We start from the raw sequence: 20,864 nt of genomic DNA on the forward strand, positions 1-20,864 counted from the left end.
TGTCAAAATGTCGAGCCACTATGCTGCACCTTGTGCATTGCACATGGCTGTGATATGGCTCCATTCACTTGTAAAGGGTCACGTTTGGAGGTTCCACCTGCCAAATGAGACATGCCTTATAAATTTTGCCGCAGTTGCCATATGGGTACAGTCCTGCATTTAACTTTAGGGGGGCGGTCAGAGGTGGTAAAGCCACCCGTGTGAACGAACCTTAACAAGCAGGCAGTTTAAATTAGAAACGTGAAGCATGTTCTCATTGGAATTTATAAAAGTGTGTGGTAGATACTTTTTAGGATTCTGTCATGGCTCTGCTTTACAATGTTGGTGCATGTCGGTGCTTGTGATACTTATGTATCTGTAGGGAACAGGTAAATTAATTTCTCGCAGTAGTCGGTCGGCATTGAAACGCAGCATGATTGAGCTCCTTGCTCAGCAAGTGGGCCTGTCACATGGGTAAGTGGAGCCTGATGGGGAAATCTAATGCCGTGTACACACGACAGGACTTTCCGTCAGAATAAACTCTGACTGAGTTTCCGACCGAACAGACTTGCCTACACGCGAGCACTGTTCACTTTGAATGCGATAACGTACGATGGGACTAGAAAAGGAAGTTAAATAGCCAATAGCTACCCTTGCGTCGTATTTGTTCCGTCGGACTAGCATACAAATGAACGGTTTTCCTGATGGGAATTGATTCCATCTGAAAGATTTTATAGGCACTATTTGGCTGTCTAATGCTATGGAATCCGCACACTTCCGTGCACTGTCAATCACAAGAAAGGTGGACCTTATCTCTCAGCATCCCCATCAGGCTCAAAGTTCAGCCCTGCATCACTGGTTAGCCTGCATCCTAGCAACCATTGATGAAGCAAATGCAAAACAAAATGATAGTTGACCCATAACACCCCCTTCCAAAGCATTCTTGCCTGACTGTATGCCAAATAAGAATTAGTTTATTTCACTTTACCTTCATAATCTAGCAGTATTTCATTTTTAATTTGAGGCAGCCATAGAGAAGCATTGTAAAAATGATGTTGGAATAATAATAATGTTGGAACTGTTACAAGGCTTTCGTAAATTAGCTGCAGGACTTGGGAATGTGCCAATACCTCCAGAAAAGTATTGCAAACACTTTATTGAATCGCCCTTTCTGTATGGAATGGGTCATGTTGAAGGGCCATGGCTGTGCATGATGTGAAAGAGGGGAACATTGACCATGTTTCAGAGAGATCACTATAAGGGAATTCAATTCTATTGGCATTGGCTTCTTTTGTAAGACAACACCTGATTGGTGTGGCAACTGGGAGATGGTAAAAATAACAGAAAGATGCTGCTGGTTTGGGGTGAAATGATAGACATTATATATCCCTGTTTCTTAAGGTAATCCTATTTAAAGCGGAACTAAAACCTCTTATGGTTTTCAGCCAAGGCAGCCGCCATCTTGGCCTCTGTTTGATCTTCAGCTGCCATGATGCTGATCATGTGATCAGTTATGACACCAGCCATTTAATAGTTTGACAGTTTGGTTGTGCTCTCAAGTCTCAACTAACCAATGTAACAATTACATTCCCGACATGAATTGATGGGTTTGGTTCCGCTTTTAAGAATGTATGTATGAATTTTGATTTCAGTTTATCTAGTAATCTTTATAATTCACCTCTAACCAATGTTCATATTTTAATATATTGCAGATTACTGGAGTTATTCTTCTAGCTGTCGGAGTGTGGGGAAAACTCACATTAGGAACATATATATCTCTCATTGCTGAGAACTCCACCAATGCTCCCTATGTACTTATCGGAACGGGAACTACAATTATTGTCTTCGGACTTTTTGGATGTTTTGCCACTTGTCGTGGTAGCCCATGGATGCTGAAACTGGTAAGAATCTACTCAAATCTTTTGTACTCATTGTTATGGCAGAAGATATGGCTACAGCCATTTGTTCTTTTTCATGCCTTGGAATTTTCCAGTCATTTCCATGTCATCTGACAAGCAAGAATGTTAATACAATGGCAGCTAACAGTAAACCCACTTTCTTTTTTCATGGCGTAAAGGTTCACCTATATCACATTTGAAAAAAGTACTTAATATTTCTAGAATAAAGTATAATTTGGGCCTGTATCTCTCCACCACATTCAGATGTATGGGCCAGTCAAGTATGCACGCATAGTTAGTTATTGGTTAATCCAGTTTGCATTGCCAGTTTATAGAAACACACCCCAACCTTAGCCATAACTCAAAAAGGTATTCTGACTAGATTCATAGTTCAGAAGCTTACATTTTTCAAATATATGGTTCTCTACACAGTGGACAGTATGTAAAAATGAAATCCACTGGCTTTATTTTCCTCAACTGAGCTTATTTTTTTAGTTGCATAAGCATCCACCCCTCGCTCCTGAAATTCCAGCTCCTTTTGTTACCGCCCCTCCTCTAGCCTGTTAATTGGACAATGAAGGAGCAGAAGCATCATTAATGTCCAATTCTGTGCTCTTCCCTTTGAATAGAGTTGTTTAGGCTTAGTGCCGGTTCACACTACCGCGACTTGTCAGGCGACTTAGCCGCCTGACAAGTCGCGCTCCGTTCTGTACTACGGAACCGTTCTAATAGGAGCGACTCAAGTCGCTCCGACTTAGAAAAAGGTTCCTGTAGTATTTTCGGGGCGACTTCAGGCGACTTGCATTGACTTCTATACAGAAGTCATTTTGCAAGTCGCCGCTGAAATCGTGTGCAGGTCGCGTCTGTGAGACGCGCTGCAAGTCACGTCGCCCCTGTGTGAACGGGCACTTAGTTGGGCAGTACTGTGCAATGAAACTAAGCCTAAACAACTCTACTGGCCTTCACCCTCTCTGTTTTGAGTTGTGCTGACCAAAAGAGTAACTGGAAGCCAATATAAAGATCGCTTTTAGACATTTATGTTGTCAGTATAAAAGAAAAACATTTTTTTTTTTAAATGGCATCAATTGTTTCTACTTGCCTGGAGTTCTATAAAACATGATACATTTTTTTTTTTTTTTCTCTAAACCAGAAGTCCCCTGGTCCCTGGCCTGTTAGTAACTGGTCTGCGCAGCAGGAGATTAGCAGCGAGCTCATATTTACATTTTCTAACACAAAACCGGTCCCTGGTGACAAAGTTGGGGACTGCCGCTCTAAACCTCTCCTGCTTTGGAAGATAGCATACTGTTATCGGTCCTGCATATACTTTTTTAATTTTTTTTAGCTTACTGAGCTATGCAGCAAACTCTGCTAACCATCAAAAGCAAGTTAAAGACCAAGCATGTAATAATAATCGCCCCTTTAGAGGTTTATGAATGCTCCTTTTTTTTCTTATTTATTTTTTTTTTTTTTTTTTAAGGAGGTGCTTTTATGTGTATATATATATATATATATATATATATATATATATATATATATATATATATATATATATATATATGCCTATTATTCAGTTTCATCAACCTCTGTTTTTAAAATACAGTATAGAATTTGTAAAGGAGTGCGATAGATTCCCAGAAAGTATTAAGTGACCCCAGGCAGTATGCTAATAAAACATGTTATATTTATTGGACTCAAAATTTATTGCCAAAAGCAAAAACACATGAATGATAAACCTCCACCTAACGCCACAATAACAACATTATTTGCATTAAAAAAAGTATCACATACAGGGCCCCTGAGCATATACTCAACAGAGCAGTAAAGTACATCCTCTGTCCATAAATATAGACGTGATTTCAATCATATTTCTCAAATTTAATTTTAAATGTGTGTGAAAACGTTAAATAAACCTGTGCTTTTTTTCAGCAGTTTTCTAGATCTACATGCTAAGAGATTAGCTTTTTTACAAATTTTATTAGTAAGCTTGAAAAGTTTCCCAGTTTATTTTTTTTTAATTATGCTTCTGTAGCCTGTAGGCATAAAAGCTAAAATTCCATGAAAATTTTTAATTCTTAAGTTGCCTTTATAAATGCATCACAAGTATTGTAGACAAAGAGAAAAAAAAAGAGAAAAATGTTAATGCTCACATGCAGAAGATAAAAGATATTTATAAATATGTCTCTACATCAGTTGCTTTTTTTTTTTTTTTTAAAGCAATGAATGATGCATTTACCAACATTCACTAATTTAAATCCCATATTCCAGGAAGGCACTTCTGCCGTAAATGTTCGAATGTCCCATTCATGAAAGGGTCCTTTCACACAGGCGGTCCGCCCGGCAGACTCCACTTTGCTTAGCAGGGGATCGATCTGCTGATCCCCGCTAAGCAGGCAGATGACAGGCCCTTTTCTGCTCACTGTGCAGAGATGGACCTGTTAGAGCTTTTCTCTATGGGGAGATCTGATTAAAACGGACCGCCTGTCTGTTTTCCTCTGATCTCATCTGTTCCAACCTTCCAGACGAATGGAAAATAGGGTCACTATCCATCTGGATTTCGCCGACAGGATCGGATCAGATAGCAGCGGGTGTCAGTGGACATGCCACCGCTGACATCCAATGCCCCAGAGGGGTGAGTGGAGGGTCCAATCAGGTCCGCTTAAAAAACTGACAGGCAGACTGATCGGAAAACCGCGTCAAAGGGGCCAAAGTGTGTTTCTCTATCAGTCATTGGCGGACCAGCAGCTCTTGACCTTAGGGTTATATTGCCCATTTAGTAGTGGACTAGGCAGAAAGTGTTTAAAAACAGCAACATTTGCACAGTACCAGGGGGCGGTCCTACTGGCTATAACCCCTCGTACTATATCCAGCAGCTCAGTTTTTTCCTGCCTAGTGTAGAAGGACCTGGCTCCCGTTGGGACCATTGGTCCCGGGAATTTTTTATTTTTTTCTGCATTTTTGATTACTGTGATCTACAATCAACAGCCGGGCTGGGTGACAGTCTGGATAATATAGATACTTGTAGTCTCCCCAGCCTGGCCATCGAGCGTGAGTAGGCCCTAGCTATGTGCTGGTTTGGCCACAACATGCCCAGGGGTGGCCGGTGAGCTATATGCTCCAGGGCACACATGACCGTGTTACTGCTGTCTGTGTCACAGTGTGCCGTGGCCAGCAGCCACCCCGTACTGCTCGGGTGATAATTCCAGCAGTCCCTGCACGAGGGGGTAAGTATGGTTCTACCTGTCTCGGCAGGATGGAGCAGCTGGGCATTTGCTGGGAGGTCGACTAGGGGGTCTCTCACTGTCCCTTCCCTCCTCCCCATGCTATGGGCCGCTGTTTGACTGGGTACATGGGGGTTTGGTGCACGTACCTGGGTGGGGGTCCACCGGGGGGGCTCTGGGTCCTGGCAGGGGGCTGCACTGGGTGTTGGGGGGTCTGCTCGTCCTCTTCCTTGTTTCTGGGCCACGGTGCAGTGTTTATGCTGTGCGGGACGTTGGGAGGCCGCCGCATGCTGCGCACCCATTTTCCTGGGGCCGCGCCCATTTTATTGTAGCCGCAGCCAGTTTTTTGCATTTCAGCCACTTTCTTGGTGCCCTCAGACGTTTTTGCTTAGGCGGCCATTTTCTAATAGCCTCAGGTTAGTTTTGCCTCTAGCGCTAGGTGCTTGCTTCCTTCTAGAACAGCATGCTTTGCACACAGACAGCTCGTGGATGACACAGGGGAGAGCAGACAGCAGAAGCACAGCGCAGTACCTGGGTCAGGGTGGTGAGTCCTGCGGGGGCCCCTCAGTCTGTGGCAACTAGGACGGTGGACTTTTTGTGTGACTTGCCTTAGGTCCCTAAGTAGTGACAAGACGAGTGTGAGTCAGCATGGCGTCAGAAGCCGTCGCTTCTTCCCCAGACATCCCTGTTTTGCAACTGGTTCCCCTGCACCTGCGGTGCCTGTGGACACTCTGTCGCCAGTCCTGGAGGCCTTGGCTGCAAGGGTGGAAGTTGCGTGTGGATGCAAGGGGGTTAAAAAGCACCCCTCCCCCACATCTTCTGGGAAAAGCTCTGATTCAGACTCAGGCCCCGCTGTAACAGGCGCCCCCTGTTCTGATGTATCAGAGGACGCGGACCAGGACCGTTTGGACGGTGAGGATGACTACATGTCTGGGACAGTGCAGGAAAAGGCACTTGTAGGAGCACTTATTACAGCAGTGCAGGATACCCTAAAAATGGAGGATTCGGTGGGACTTCTACAGAAGTGTCGGTTCCTTTCAGGTTCCACAAGCCAGCCTGCACAGCTAAGGTGTTTCCTTACCCAACTTATTTTGATAAGTTTATTTACAAGGAGTTACCCCCCCCCCCCCCGGTTTACAGGTTAAATAAGGTAACCACGATTCCGGTAGAAAGGACTCCTGCTTTCAAGGACCCTGCCAACAAAAGGGCTGAGGCGGTTGCCTGGTCCATGTTTACGGTGGTGGGGTCAGCATTCCGGCCAGTGTTAGCCAAGGCTCTGGTGTCGCAGACGTTTTCTGAATGGGCAAAATATTTGCACCGTGAATTGGAGAAGCAACAGGCTTCCCAGGTCTCAGTGGAGCTGGCAGACCAGTTGGTGTAGGGCTTTAAGTATGTCTGTGATGCGGCCTTAGATACAGCCCCCTTGCTCTCTAGAGCCTCAGTATCAGCAGTAGTGCTAAATCGGCTGATTTGGTTGAAATGCTGGTCTGCGGACCAAAGTGAGGGAATCACAATGTGTCACTAGAACTAGCATCCCCATTGGATGATTTTTCCAAGTTCCCATGTCAACCCAAAATTTGTGTTTTTACTTGTACTTAGACTTTCGGAAATAACGGTAACCAGGACAAATAGAGAGGGCGAATCTCCCTAATAGGGGCACAGACGACAATAAAAACTGACAGGTTGTATACTAATTCCTCTCCACTCTATCCAAAACTTAAAAAACGTCTTGCATGACACAACAGAATACAAGGCTCATTCTTTGAAGCTTCTTTAGAATATCATATTCTCCACAGTACCTGCTGTAGCCCAATAAAGGATCACAACAAAACAGACCTGACCGGTCTTGTATTTTGTTTTTATGCTGGGAATGCGGGAGGGGCAGGGAGGGGGGGGGGGTTCACTTAAGTTTCGCAGTGATAAAAAGTATTTATTCACCTGCTAGATTGAAACCCTGGGAACAGTGGATAGAAAACATAAAAAGCTGTACTGCAAGAAGCAACCAGCTCAAAAGCAAACATCGAGAATAATCAAAAATCTGCATCTACAGTAATAAAAAAAAAAAAATTATTTCTCTAACATAAAAAGTTGAATGTGTCATTCTTTGAAGAAAAAAAAAGTTTAATCCAGTTCATAGATGCTTTACAGGGGAAGTTGCAGCGTTAGGCTCTATTCACATTTATGCAGGTGCGACAGTGCATGTGTGTTTTTTACATGTCATGTTCAGGGTAGCCCATGCATTTCAGAGGGCTGCCCAACTTTCACAAATCACACAAAAGAAGTGCATGATCCTTCTTTTTTTTTTTTCAGTTGTGCAACATCAAAATGTCTGGTACTTGGCACTTAACACATGTGTTAGCAAGATGTGTTGTACGTCTGCATGCCTGCAAAAGGGGTGTGCATTTTTGGGCATTGCTGGGACATGCACAATTTTGTGCTCCTTCCTGTATTGCAGACATGTGAAGCTAACCTTATTAAATGTAAAATTGGTGAAATATAGCCACCAAAAAAATCTTTCACCTGTGTGGTTTTTATGCATTTTCATGAGCTCCCACTAAAGTTTATGGGGTCAAAAACCCCCAAAAAAAAAAATGTCATAAAAGAAACACCTGCGCCTCCTTTTTAAAGCGGTAGCAAACCACTAAAAAGAAAAAAATACAAAAAATGGTCCCCTGCAGGATACTATCATAATGTGCTATGACATTATGAAAGACCTACCTTAGAACGAAGCCTTTCAGCTCACAGCTGGCAGGGCTTCCATTTTCACCCGGTCTTCCTTTGGGGTTCGCGGGCTTTGGCTGTTTGAATGGCCAGGCTGCGATGTTGTCACTCCCATGGGAGCCATGGCACAGCTCTCTCAACGGACAGCACGCCGTCCATTGAGCGCTCAGTCCGCAAGTGCCAGTAAAGTCACCGGCTGCTGCAATAGTATATACCTCCTAAACGGTGCATGTTTGGGAGATATTTATTGTACCTACAGGTAAGCCTTATTTTAGGCTTACCTGTAGGTACAAGTAAACAAGGGGGGTTTTACTGCCACTTTAAGTTGCACATAGGAGTATTGCATAGGTATGTATAGGCCCTATAGACAATTATAGTATTCCTCTTGTCATGCAATGTCCGAAGCACTACAAAATAGTGTGAACATAGATTTCGGATGTGCATGTTAGAGAGGATATACATATGAAAGAAGTATAAAAAGTGTAACTGAACTAGTTTTGGATAGAGTGGGGAGGGATTAAATCACTGGTTAGGTTTTTATTGCTGTCTGTGTCCACAATAAGCTGGTCATACACCAGTAGAATGTCATTGGAAATTTTTAATATTAAGAATGTTTGATTTTCTAATGCCGCGTACACACGGTCAGATTTTCCAATGGGAAATGTTGGATGTGAGCTTATTGTCAGAAGGTCTGACCGTGTGTATGCTGTCTAACTTTCCGCCCACAAATGTTTGATAGCGGGTTCTCAAATTTTCCGCCAACAAAACTTTGAAGGCAGAAAGTCTGATCATGTGTACACAAGTCCACGCACAAAAGATCACGCATGCTCGGAATTGCGTACGAGCTGGAAGCGCTCGTTCTTGTAAAACTAGCGTTCGTAATGGAGATATCACATGACTATTGAACTTCCTTTTTATCGGCTCGTCGTACGCGTTCTCACGTTCGGAAGTGCTGGCCTACATGTGCCTGACCATGTGTATGCAAGACAAGATTGAGCCAACAACCTTCAAACAAAAATCCACGGTTTTATTGGCAAAAAGTCCGATTGTATGTATGGGGCATAAGAGTTTGTTGTTGAAAACAAACGTTGGTTTACCACCCCTATGACTAGAAAATTCTAAGTAACAAGATGAACTTTTTTTTCGCTAACAAACAAATTTGGTTCTGCAGTGACCAGAGTGCTACACATGCGATCAGGTATGACATTGGCTTGCCAGTTAGGTTAAGAGCACAAGCAGCTGTGATAGTTATTCACAGCATTCACAATCAAATTGTCTGGCGATTTCCGGTCCTCCGGACATAGTCTGCCAGAAAGTCCGATCGTGTGTATGCGGCATTAGTTCTTTGTATTTGTCCTGAGGTGATTGGCCACTTCTCTGTACTGAGAGAAGCTTACCTTCTTATACCATATGGATGAATTCTCACAACCTTTCTTTCTCTGGATGATTGTACTTTTGAGATTATCCTTCTAGCATTATAGCCACTGTGGCTTTTCGTGCAGCTTCCAGATTGGTAGATTCCTTGGCAGAGCCTTGGCCGACTGTACTCAGACCCTGCCTGGTGAAAGATTTGCTTTATACAAGATCCTGCTATGGGCGCTTCCCTTGGCACAAGTATGGTTTTAGCCGCAGGGTGCTTTACAGCCCTGTAGGGGTGAGCCTATCATGGAGGGTGAAGCCAGATTGGGGTTAGTTCCCTATTTTATCCTGCACAATGAAGCGTTGAGCACAGGGCAGAAGTTCCCCTTTGAGTTGGAATGATGACCAATATCCACCCTCCTGGGTGTGGTGGGAGGGAACAGAGCTATCTGGCACCATTTGGGCTCTCCTAGCACACCTAGCGCAATGCTTTTATGCCAGTGTGTATTCCACAAGTGGCACCTAGTGCACCTGCACAAATGGGTGCCACTGCTTGAGCAGCCCAATCACTTTCTGCTCCTGTGCTGACTCGTTCTCAAGGAAGTTTCAGGAGTGGACTCTAGACTGGCCTCATCTGATTCTCTCTGAGGGCACATTATGAGTGACTATTCTTGCAATACCAGGGTGTCTGTGGCCTACAAGTGTGTGACACTGAGACATTTCCCCTAGGCCCTAGTACCATCCTCTGATGGTTGCCCCCCTCTAAATTCTTCCTCCTTTTGGACATATGGCTGGCCCCCTCTGCCACACCAGCTTCTTCTTTTCATGGGAAGAATTTGTGACCCTGTTGAGGTCATAGCAGGGGTCACAGCCATGCCCCTTCGATCTCCCCTCCTGAATCAATTCATTCCTTCCTTGAGCCAGACATGGTGTCTGAGGAGGAGGTGACAGTTGAGTATCCTTTGCCTTCCTGATTTTGTATCAGAATAAAAAGCCTGCTACAGATATTTCTCCCAAACCAAAGAAGACTTTACTACACTTAATGATGCTATATGCTCTTGTTTAGTGCTAGAGCAGCCACAGTCTGCTCACCTTAAGGTTACCAGTATGGGACTTTTTCCTAAATTCCCAAAACCAGCAAAGACTTTCAATAGACTCACTGGTAAAACCTGGCTTTACTGTGTGAAAATTTTCAATTTTCCAAAACCATTTTACCCAACAGTATCCTATTAACCACTTCCCGACTGCCTGCAGTACATATACTGTGGCAAGGCAGCTCTATTGTGCAAATTCACGTACCTGTGCGTGTTTTTGTCAATAGCCACTGATGGGACACGTGCGCTTCGCCGGAGCTGCGCTCACGCGTTGATTGGCCACAATCATTGGTCTGCCAGGTAGGCCGATTGGCTCCCCACAGAGACAAAATGTAAACAAGCAGACCATCGTTCTGTCAGGCATGGACACTCTGATCTAGTGTTCCTGCTAATCAGGAACATGGATCAGAGTGCCCATGCAGTGAGCCCTGCCCCCCCACACAATTAGGAACACACTGAGGAAACACTGTTAACCCTTTGCTTGCTCCTGATGTTGACCCCTTCCCTGCTAGTGTCATTTATACAGTCTTAATGAATATTTTTAGCACTGATCACTGTAATACTGCCACTGGTTCCCATAAAAGTGTCAGGTGTCCAATCTGTCTGCCACAATGTCGCATTCCTGCTAAAAATCACTGATCACCGCCATTACCAGTAAAAAAAATAAAAATAAATAAAAATGCCATAAATATATACCCTATTTTGTAGATGCTATAACTTTTGCACATTCTTATTGGGATTTTTTTACCAAAAATATGTAGCAGAATACATATTGGCCTAAATTGATTAAAAAATTAGATTTTTTTTTTGTTTTGTTTTTTGTTTTTGTTTTTTTTGTTTGTAAAATTACTGGATATGTTTCATAGCAGAAAGTAAAAAAAATATATATTTTTTTGTTTTTGTTTTTTTAAATTGTCGTACTTTTATTTATAGCACAAAATGTAAAAACTGCAGAGGTGATCAAATACCACCAAAAGAAAGCTCCATTTGTGGGGGGAAAAAAAGGACATCAATTTTATTTTGGTACAGCGTCACACGGCGGCGAAATTGTCAGTTAACCACTTCCCGGCCAAGGTACATCATATGACGTCATGGACTTTGAGGGGTGATATCTGAATGATGCCTGCAGCTTCAGGCATCATCGAGGTATAATTTTTTTTCTGCCAGCAATTCTGTGCACCGTAAGAATAATCATAGTGGCAGTTAAGCCGCTTGATCGTTCTTACAGGCAGGGAGGGGACACCCCCGTCCTGCCACCCTCCGGTGGCGACCAATTCATTCTCCGGCTCGCCGATCACATGGATGAGCTTGAAGAATAAATCGGTCGCCACCGGAAGTTAGCCTTAGAGATTTCTTGTGACCAGATGGTCCCCAGTCATCTCTATGACCCTCAGAGGCCTGGGCGTGACGTTATGTCACGTCCAGGGACGGGGAATGTAAACAATGGCTGGAAAGGCTGAGACAGTTTATTTTTTTTATCTTGGTCTTTCCAGTCTGAAAAGGGGAGATGTAGGGTCTTATTGACCCCATATCTCTCCATAAAGAGGACCTGTCGCACACTATTCCTATTACAATGGATGTTTACTTTTCTTGTAATAGGAATAAAAGTGATAGAGAAAAATTTCAAGCGAAAGTGTAAAAATGAAAGTAAAAAAATAATGCTCATGCACAGAAGCAAACACATATGTATGTCACGCCCACATATGTAAAGGGTGTTCAGATCACACAGGTGAGGTATCGTCATGTGTGTTAGAGCGAGAGCAACAATTGCAGCCCGAGAACTCCTCTAACTCTAAACAGGTAACCTGTAAAAATGTTTAAAGCGCTGCCTATGGAGATTTTTAAGTACCAAAGTTTCGCGCCATTCCACGAGTGTGCTCAATTTTAAAGCGTAACATGTTGGGTATTTATTTACTCGGCGTAACATCATCTTTCACATTATTTCACAAGTTAAGTTCTGCCAGGTATAATATTATTGTTATTATACACGATTTTATATAGCGCCAAAAGTTTATGCAGTACTTTTACAGTGTAGAGGTGGGACAGCACAATTACAGCACAGTTCAATACAGAAGGGACAGTATGTCCCTGCTCGTAGAGCTTACATTCTAAAGTGAGGGGGTGGTGGTATAAAAGGTAATAGATGCAGAGAATGATTTTATGGGGGTTGGCTTAGGGGCAGTTAGGTGGGTTTGGGGTAGGCTTCCCTGAATAAGTGAGTTTTTAGTGATCTCCTAAAGGTGGTCAGGTTAGGGGCTGATCGGATATATCCCGGGGCAGGGCATTCCAGAGGATGGTAGAGGCTTTGGAGAAGTCCTGAAGGCAAGCATGAGAGGAGGTATCAAGGGAGCTAGAGAGCAGGAGGTCCTGGGAGGAGTGGAGAGGACGATTTGTGTAATATCTGCAGATGAGGTTGATGATGTAGCTGGGGGCGATGTTGCAGATGGCCTTGTATGTTGTCATTAGCATTTTGAGGGGCAGCAGTCACGGATGTATTAGTCTAGCAGCAGCATTCATAATAGACTGAAGGGGGGAGTATGTTCAAGCTTCAGCTGCCGCTAGTTTCAGGAGTAAGGTGCTTCAGTCAGCCTACTTGATCTGTGTATTATGTGGGCCTTGTTTTTAGTGGTGTTCACCCCTCAGTTGGACTGCTTTTGGAATGTCCCGATTGTAGTCATTGAAGAGCCTACACTGTGTGACCAGGAAAATAAGATTTTTTTTTTTTTTTTTTTAGTTACCTGTAAAAGCCGTTTCCTGGAGGGCAGTACCTAGGACACTCCCCTCTGTTCTTATGATCTCCTTATTTAAGGTTTATATTTACAATGGGGCCTCCCAGGGAAAAGGTATCTTTGGTGCTTCCCGGAGTGGGACTATAGGACAGGGAGATGGTGATACCTGTTGTGGGGTCCTTGGCAAATTCCTAAGCACCTTTTGGAATATGTTACATTTTTAGGGTGGAACATGTAACATGTTCCAGTATCTGCAGGCTTTTCCCCTCTGATTTGCCCCCCCCCCCTCCCCCCATAACGGTTTCCTGTACGTAAATACCTACAAAAACCATCAGCCATTGCGGCTGACAGTTTGTAGTTCTCAATGAGTTGTGAGGGTGGCTTATAAGCATCATCACAATCCATTGATCTTCCTGCTCTCAAGTATCTGCCTGCCCGGTATGAGGTATGGGCAGACCGCTATCCTGAGCGTTTGCAGGAACTGGACATTGCACCCACAATCTGCTGATTGCAGGTGCAGTGCTCTGCAGGCTCCCTAGATAAAAATACAATAAATGCACCTTTTTTTTATTTTTATTTTATTTTTCTTAAGGTGAACTTAGCCTTTAATGGCTTGTAAGTGATTTTTGCTAATCCAAGCTTGGATTGGATGCTAAATCTCACTAGAGTGATTTACTAGAATCTAAGAGGCTATCTGCAGTTGGACAAGTTATCATACCTTTCCAAATGTGCTTTATGCTTGCAATTATGGTAAAGGAACTGAATATACCATGACCATTATGTTTTCCCTCACCCTTAGTACAAAATGTCCATCCCTACTAAAAAGATCTCTAAAACTGACATATTATATTTTTCCATGACGCTCCCAAGAAAAACTTTTTTATAGTCTGCCAGCAAAGTAAGCACGGTGTTTCTTTCAGATAGAGCAATTAATTTGTGCTCTCTTTGTCGTCTGTACATTGTGTGGGAGCTGCAGAGAAGAGCTGACTGAGATACATCCCTGCATTGCTGATTATTAGACAGGCTTTTCAGTCCCAGATCTGTAAGGCGACAATAAACCTGTAATAATCTTTGCTAAATTCAGTTGAATATGGTTGACTCAGGAAACAATTTTCATGTCTACGTGGCAGCCTGTGTGGTCAGTGGATACACCCCTCCCCCCCCCCCCCCCCAAAAAAAAAAAAACAACAACCTGGAGTAGAATTGTTGATGTCAAATTGATTTTCCAAACCCATTGCAATTCCATACAGATAATGTCAGGAGTGCCTTTTCACTGCATAAATGTGCATACATGACTTAAATGTTTAAGTAGTAGGTCCTACTACATTTCTGTAGTAGGACCTCTAGCTTCCATTCTTTGGCTATAGGCAGTTTTTCTATTTTCTTCAGAAGACTAGGCAATGAATAGTTTAAATGTACTTTAAGGATTCATACAATTGTATGTACACCTATAGTAGAATGATACAATTTTCAAGGAGAAATTACAATAACAAGATGCTTTAGGATAAAACCATAACTTTCTACTAGTAGTGTTGTATAGCAGCTTATTGTGCAATTTTTTCCCCACGTGTCCATCTAAACCAAAATGCTCCTTCCACTTTCAGCTGATCTTGTAACCGTATAGTGCTGAAGCTTGGTTGCCTGCTTCCCAGGGGTTTCTGTTGGCTAGTGAGGTGTCCCATTATAAGACTGGACTAATTGGTATAGAGGCAAGAAGGAGCAGTATGGCTCTGACATTACCAGGGAATATTGGAGCTTTGCCCACTAAGAACTGACCAGCATTTGGTCAGCGCAAAGGCACTGAAAACTCTTATAGGTACAGTATTTGCAGGTACATCTTGTGCCTGCTCTTCATACCTGTCTTACCTGTCACCACTTGCCACCTATACCCCCCTTACTGTGTAACCTAAAAATAATTGTTTACTGGAAGTCAGATTCAAAGTGTAGGTGGACTGTCTTCCTCCTCTGTAAAGCAGAATCAGAAAATTAAAATGGCAGTTTTCAAAGCAAGTGCCCAATGAGTGCCAAAACCCAAGGTGCACTGATATGCAAATACTGACTTTTGGTCAGAAGTCAATGTCTACCTCCAATCCCTTACATTTGGTCACTCAGTTGCCCAACAGATGGGGTAAAACATTTTGCAGAGCCATTCAGATAATTTCTGTTTAAATGCACAATAGCTCAAAGCCATTCATCCCTGCAAAATTATTAATGTGCTAGATGTGGTTACAAAGAGGTAGTTTTCTAGAGATCTTAGTCTAGGTGCCAAAAAAAAGTGTTTTCTAAAAGATAAGGTGAAAGTGATTACATATGAATACCAAATTCTTTCAGTAACAATTTCACACACCATTCCTCGCCATTCCCAATTTTCCAACATCCACAAGCTTCTACCAATATTTCATATTCTCACCAATTTTGTACCAAACCTGTTACCTGAAGTCATTCTACCCAAATCTTTTGACACTTATTTAAAGTCTCCTTTTGCTGAAAGGTCAACTGTTCTGATTTCAAACTCAGGTTGACTGCCAATATCTACTTCTCTACTGTTGCTGGATGTGGCATAATTCACTTTTGTCCAATCGACTTTCTAGCAAGAAGTGTCCAAATATATATATATATATATATATATATATATATATATATATATATATATATATATATATATATATATATATATATATATATATATATATATATATATATATATATATATATATATATATAATATAGCAGTAATGTTAAACAACATCTTTCCAATATTTTACCAACGTATTAAGTCTCCAGATATTTTCAATTTAAAATCTCATGGAACCTGTCAACATAAAGTACGATTAGGACTGTCCTGAAGGCCCGGTTTTGTAAGCGAATGGGGAGTTCTATACATCGTATGGATAATAAATAACTCAGTTACTCTCTGAGAGGCTGATATCGCAACAAAGAGACCCTTAATATAACCATACTGACTACAGTAATAAGCCCCAGCATTGGTGTCAGTGGATGGAATAATAAGACCCAGCACTGGTGTCAAAGGACGCAATAAGCCCAAAATTTGATGTCGGTGGATGCAATAAAAACCTCCAGCATTGTTGTGAGTGAACACAATAATAACCCCCCCCCCATCCTTTCTGCTTTGATAGTTTCACAGCCAATAACTATACCCCCCCCCCCCTTTTTACATTGGTATTCAGGGGCAGTGGAAGTTAACCCCCTTAATCCCCTCTATTGCTGTCCATGGCAGTGAAAGCAAAAGTATAACCCCACTTTGCCTCTCCCCAGAAGTAAAAACAGACTTGTATAATAATCATAAAAAAGTACCCAAAGATAGACTATTTCTAACATTTCTTCAATGCTCTTGACAGCTTTTTTTTAAGGTCAGATGAAAATCTAAGTAATCTATATGGCCTAACTCCAAAATTGGTAATATCTGTTGTAAATAATTACATAGTTTAATTTTTCAGTATGCCCTCACTATAAATCACTATAGTATGTATCGACTATAGAAGAGGCTATTATACCTATTAAATTTTCTATTGCCCCTATGTACTGTATGCAAATGTCTGATGAGCCTGTAATTAAGTTACTAATACATCTAAGGCCGCGTACACACGCGGGGACTGTTCGCTCAACTTTGTCCGTCAAACAGTTTCAGCGAACAGTCCGCTCAAAATTAGCATGGACGGACTTGCCCACACACGACGAACGAACAGTTTGCTGAAACCGTGCGCGATGACGTGAACGGCACGTACGACGGGACGGAAAATACGACGTCCTATACACTGCATTACAACTTTCGGCGTGTAAATCCTTTCTGAGCATGCGCGGAACTTAGTTTGACGAACAAGCCTACACACGAGGGGACTGTTCGCTGAAACCAAGTTTCAGCGGACAGTTTTTCGGAATTTCCGAAAAACTTTGTTCAGCAGACTGTTCGCTGAAACTGTCCGCTGAAAGCCCACACACGGGCGGACTGTCCGCCGAAACACTGTTCAGTGTACGCGGCCTTATAGTTTTATTTCCCTGTCCAATGCTGCTTTCAATAAAAACTGTTCTGCCTTCAACACAATTTTTTTTTTTTCCCTTAGATCTGTGCCACTTCCCAGTTCCTCAAAGAAAGAATAGTGGGATTATATTTTCTTCTGCTAAATTCACTTGTTCGATCAATTTTTTCCCATTCCTTAGTGTTTGCTTTGACAGCTGAAATTTGTTTCACAAGTAGCCCTCAGGGATATGCTTTTAAAGCATCCCAGCCCACTAGTGAAGATTCCGTAGGAATTATTCCATCCCAGAAAATCAGAATGAAGAAGGCTGTTTAACCAATAAGGTTAGGGGTTGATTTACTAAAGGCAAATAGGCTGTTTAATGGAAAATCCCCTTGCAAAGTAGAGTAAAGAATGAGGTTAAAACTCTGGTGACTTTCATCATCTAATTATGTATACGCAAAAATATTTCTTCTTTTTTTTTTTTTTTTTTTCTTGCATGTGATTTAATTTTCTTTGCAAAGTGGATTTCTACTACATTCACTAAGTTAATGGAATTCTTATTTAAATTGAATTACCAATGGTTGAATAATCAGAGATTACTATAGCCATTTATTCAATCATGTGAATTAAGGGCATACTGTTAAGAGAACCAACTTCTAAATCTGCCTTAGACAAAGTTATGCATTTTTAGAGAAACAAGAAAATGTTTTCTCTTTTGGTTCTATTATACACCAAATGATTATTAATCCAAGCTCCTGTACGAACTTGTCAAAAGAAAGACAGGAGTCTACACCCCAGGAGGAAGATGTCTATCCATTTCACACAGTGTGACATTGTTGAAATCTCATACTACAATAAGCAGCTCGTATTGCTTCTCTAAAAATAAAATTGGAAAGGAAATTTAAAACTTAACAAGAATGTGGTGGAGGAGTGTATATATTAACAATTATATGCTTAGTGCAATACAGTGTTATATATAAGTACAGTACCTTTTCAATCCACCTCTTTCTGAATGTTCGCTCAATCAGCACTGCAGGCTATAGCTGTTCTTAAATCTAAACTTTAGTTTGTCGGAAACAAAATTTAAGTACATAGCATTACATCACTTCCCAGTTTTCCACTTCTTATCCAAAAACAAAAAAATCTGTTGTTGCTGCAGTGAAAACCCAACTGAACAAAAGGGTGATCTACTCAATATCCTAATGGTGCCCTGCCCAGACATGTTTCTATATAAGCTGCCCACATACGGCCTCTTGGTCTTAACCTCATTCCTATAATGGATGATACTGGAAAGACTATGGTTTGTGCCCTCATGCACATGAATTCCATGCACTAAAGTGGTGATGTTAATTTTTGGGACATAGAGATTCTCCACTCGGAGATCAAAGTTCGCTATATGAAAAAAAATGCAAAGCACAAATATTCATTAATCTCACAGGCCTCACTGATGCAGTACTCATCCCATTGAGCATATACTGTAGTTGAGAGAAAGAGGACTAATTAAAGTCAAATTTAATGTCCCACAAGATTTTCTACATCTTTTTCTACAAGCCTGAGGGCTTTCACACTGGAGTGGTGCGCTGGCAGGACGTCAGGAAAAGTCTTGCCAGCAGCTTCTTTGGAGCGGTGAGCTCCTCCTCCACCGCTGCTCCCCATTGAAATCAATGGGGCAGCGCTGCAATACCGTCGGCAAAACACCGCTATTGTGGGCGGTTTTAACCCTTTCTCGGCTGCTATTGGGGGGTAAAAGCGCTAGCGGCAGAAATGCGTTGCAAATCCGACGGTAAAACGCCGCTATAAATAGCGGCGTTTTACTGCCGACGCTATGGGCGGCTTGGTGTGAATGTAATGTGTCAATGTAAAGTGAACAGTTTTCTATGACAGAATTAGAGTTTTGGCCCAAGAAAAAGAAAACATTTTTTACACACACACACATACAGCCATTAATGTATAAACCGCTGGCAACAAAAGTCAGTACACCCCTAAGTGAAAATGCCCAAATTGGGCCCAATTAGCCATTTTCCCTCCCTGATTTCATGTGACTTGTTAATGTTACAAGGTCTCGGGTATGAATGGGGAGCAGGTGTGTTTTAAATGTGGTGTTATCGCTCACACTCTCTTACTGGTCACTGGAAGTTCAACATGGCATCTCATGGCAAAGAACTCTGAGGATCTGAAAAAAAAAAAGATGTTGTTCTACATAAAGATGGTCTAGGCTATAAGAAGATTGCCAAGACCCTGAAACTGAGCTGGAGCATGTGGAGCTGTGAGATACTGTGTGTGTGTGTGTGTGTGTATGTAAGTAATATAAATAAATGTATATATTAATGCCTGCTGTCCTAACTTGTTGGATAGACCTGAAAGGTCTCTCAAAACCGTAATAAAAAGCCTGTCTGGCATTTTCTATTTGTAGCTATTATAAATGCGCCAAGGCTCCTTCAGGCTTAGAACTTCATGCAGGAATAAAAGATTACAAGCTCACAGGATCTTTATCACCATAGCTATACAATAAATTGATCAAGCCCCCCGAATAATCTGGTGACCTCGGATGAACTATGAAGCAATGAGTTTTTTTTTTTTGTTTAAGTAATTGGTAAACAGTACTGACTTACTCACTGACAGTCCCACTTGAGTCCCTCTTTCCCTGGGGTGCAGTATTTCTTTCTTCTTCTGTCTTATTTATTTCTGTCTCTTTAGCATTTTGTACAGAAAAGAGAAACCCCACAGGAAAGCTGAAATTAAAAGAAATCCTCATAGACAAATGGATACTCGCATACAAGTAAAAACATTGAAAAATACAAATCTGCTCCAGTTGGAACACATTACAGTTTGTCCTGGGAACAAATGGTTGAACAGCTGACGCATTTCAGGGGTCATCTCCCTTCCTCAGAGCCCTGAAATAATAATAAATAATTGAAATTCAATGAAGAAATGAATGTTATTTTACATTCTGACCATAGATTCCTTACATTTTCATAGATCCATAGATGCTAGAATAAATAATCCATAGAATCTATGGATTACTCTTCTACTTTATTGGTAAAACTTTATAGAATTTCTCCTTTGACAGAGCTGGCATTTGCGCATCCAATGAATTCTAGAAGGCGGTGTACACATTGTTACAAGCAATAGAAAATTCAATGTGTTATGCTAAACTCTGGTCTTATGCTTGATATTATGGTCTGTTGAGCTTGTCCCTGGATGCAAGTACTTATCTTTGTTTTCCCCTATGTGTGTTGTGCTTGCCATACGTGGTTTGAATTGCAGCCATGCCATGGGTGGTCCTGTTGGCAGCACCCAGCTTGACGTGCTTTGGTGTAAATATTTAAGGACCTGGGTGAAAACTTGTCAGTTGAACATAACATGCGATATTTCCCCTGCAATAAAATGTCACTGCCTGCCTGATGTCTTCTTACTGCTCTGTTTAAAATGCCGAGCGGGTCTCTGTGTGTCGGAATTTTTTTTTTTGTATAAACTATAGGATTGTAAGAGACCTGGGACATCTTTGGGAGGTCCAAAGAGAATACTAATGCATAGTGCCCCATCACCCTCCTGTCAGGCCCCGTTCCGAGCCACATTCCTGTCTAATGTTTCTGGGTTTCAGGTGGGCTGAATCCCGTACAGGTGGTAACCCCTAGGCATCAGGGGCCTTTTTTCAAGCAATTCCTGTTATAGTGTATAAAAGTTCTGTGCTTGCATACCAAATGTGATCCTGCACAAGTGGCCTTGCCAAAAAAACACTACGCAGGCATGGTCCACCATTTTCAGGAAGCCAACCCAGAGCAATGCCGCCACTGCTGGAGCAAGAACAGGTACAAAGGGGGTGACTGAAAGGGGCTGAAGGAGAACGATATTACTGCAAAATAAAAAATGTCTGTTTAAAAAT

The 20,864-nt window shown here is 42.0% G+C and overlaps 1 protein-coding gene across 1 annotated transcript in view; it reads left to right on the forward strand.

The window, feature by feature from the left end:
* The window catches only part of TSPAN7 (tetraspanin 7), a 182,467-nt gene that overhangs the window by 118,938 nt on the left and 42,665 nt on the right, over positions 1-20,864 (forward strand). The window contains exon 2 of the mRNA XM_077480867.1: positions 1,692-1,880. Coding sequence (XP_077336993.1) covers positions 1,692-1,880 — 189 coding nt within the window. The remainder of the gene's footprint in view (positions 1-1,691; positions 1,881-20,864) is intronic.

Source organism: Lithobates pipiens, unplaced genomic scaffold (genome assembly GCF_037356315.1).
Source record: "Lithobates pipiens isolate NorthernLeopardFrog02 unplaced genomic scaffold, aLitPip1_a1.2 Scaffold_16, whole genome shotgun sequence".
NCBI classification, from domain to species: domain Eukaryota; kingdom Metazoa; phylum Chordata; class Amphibia; order Anura; family Ranidae; genus Lithobates; species Lithobates pipiens.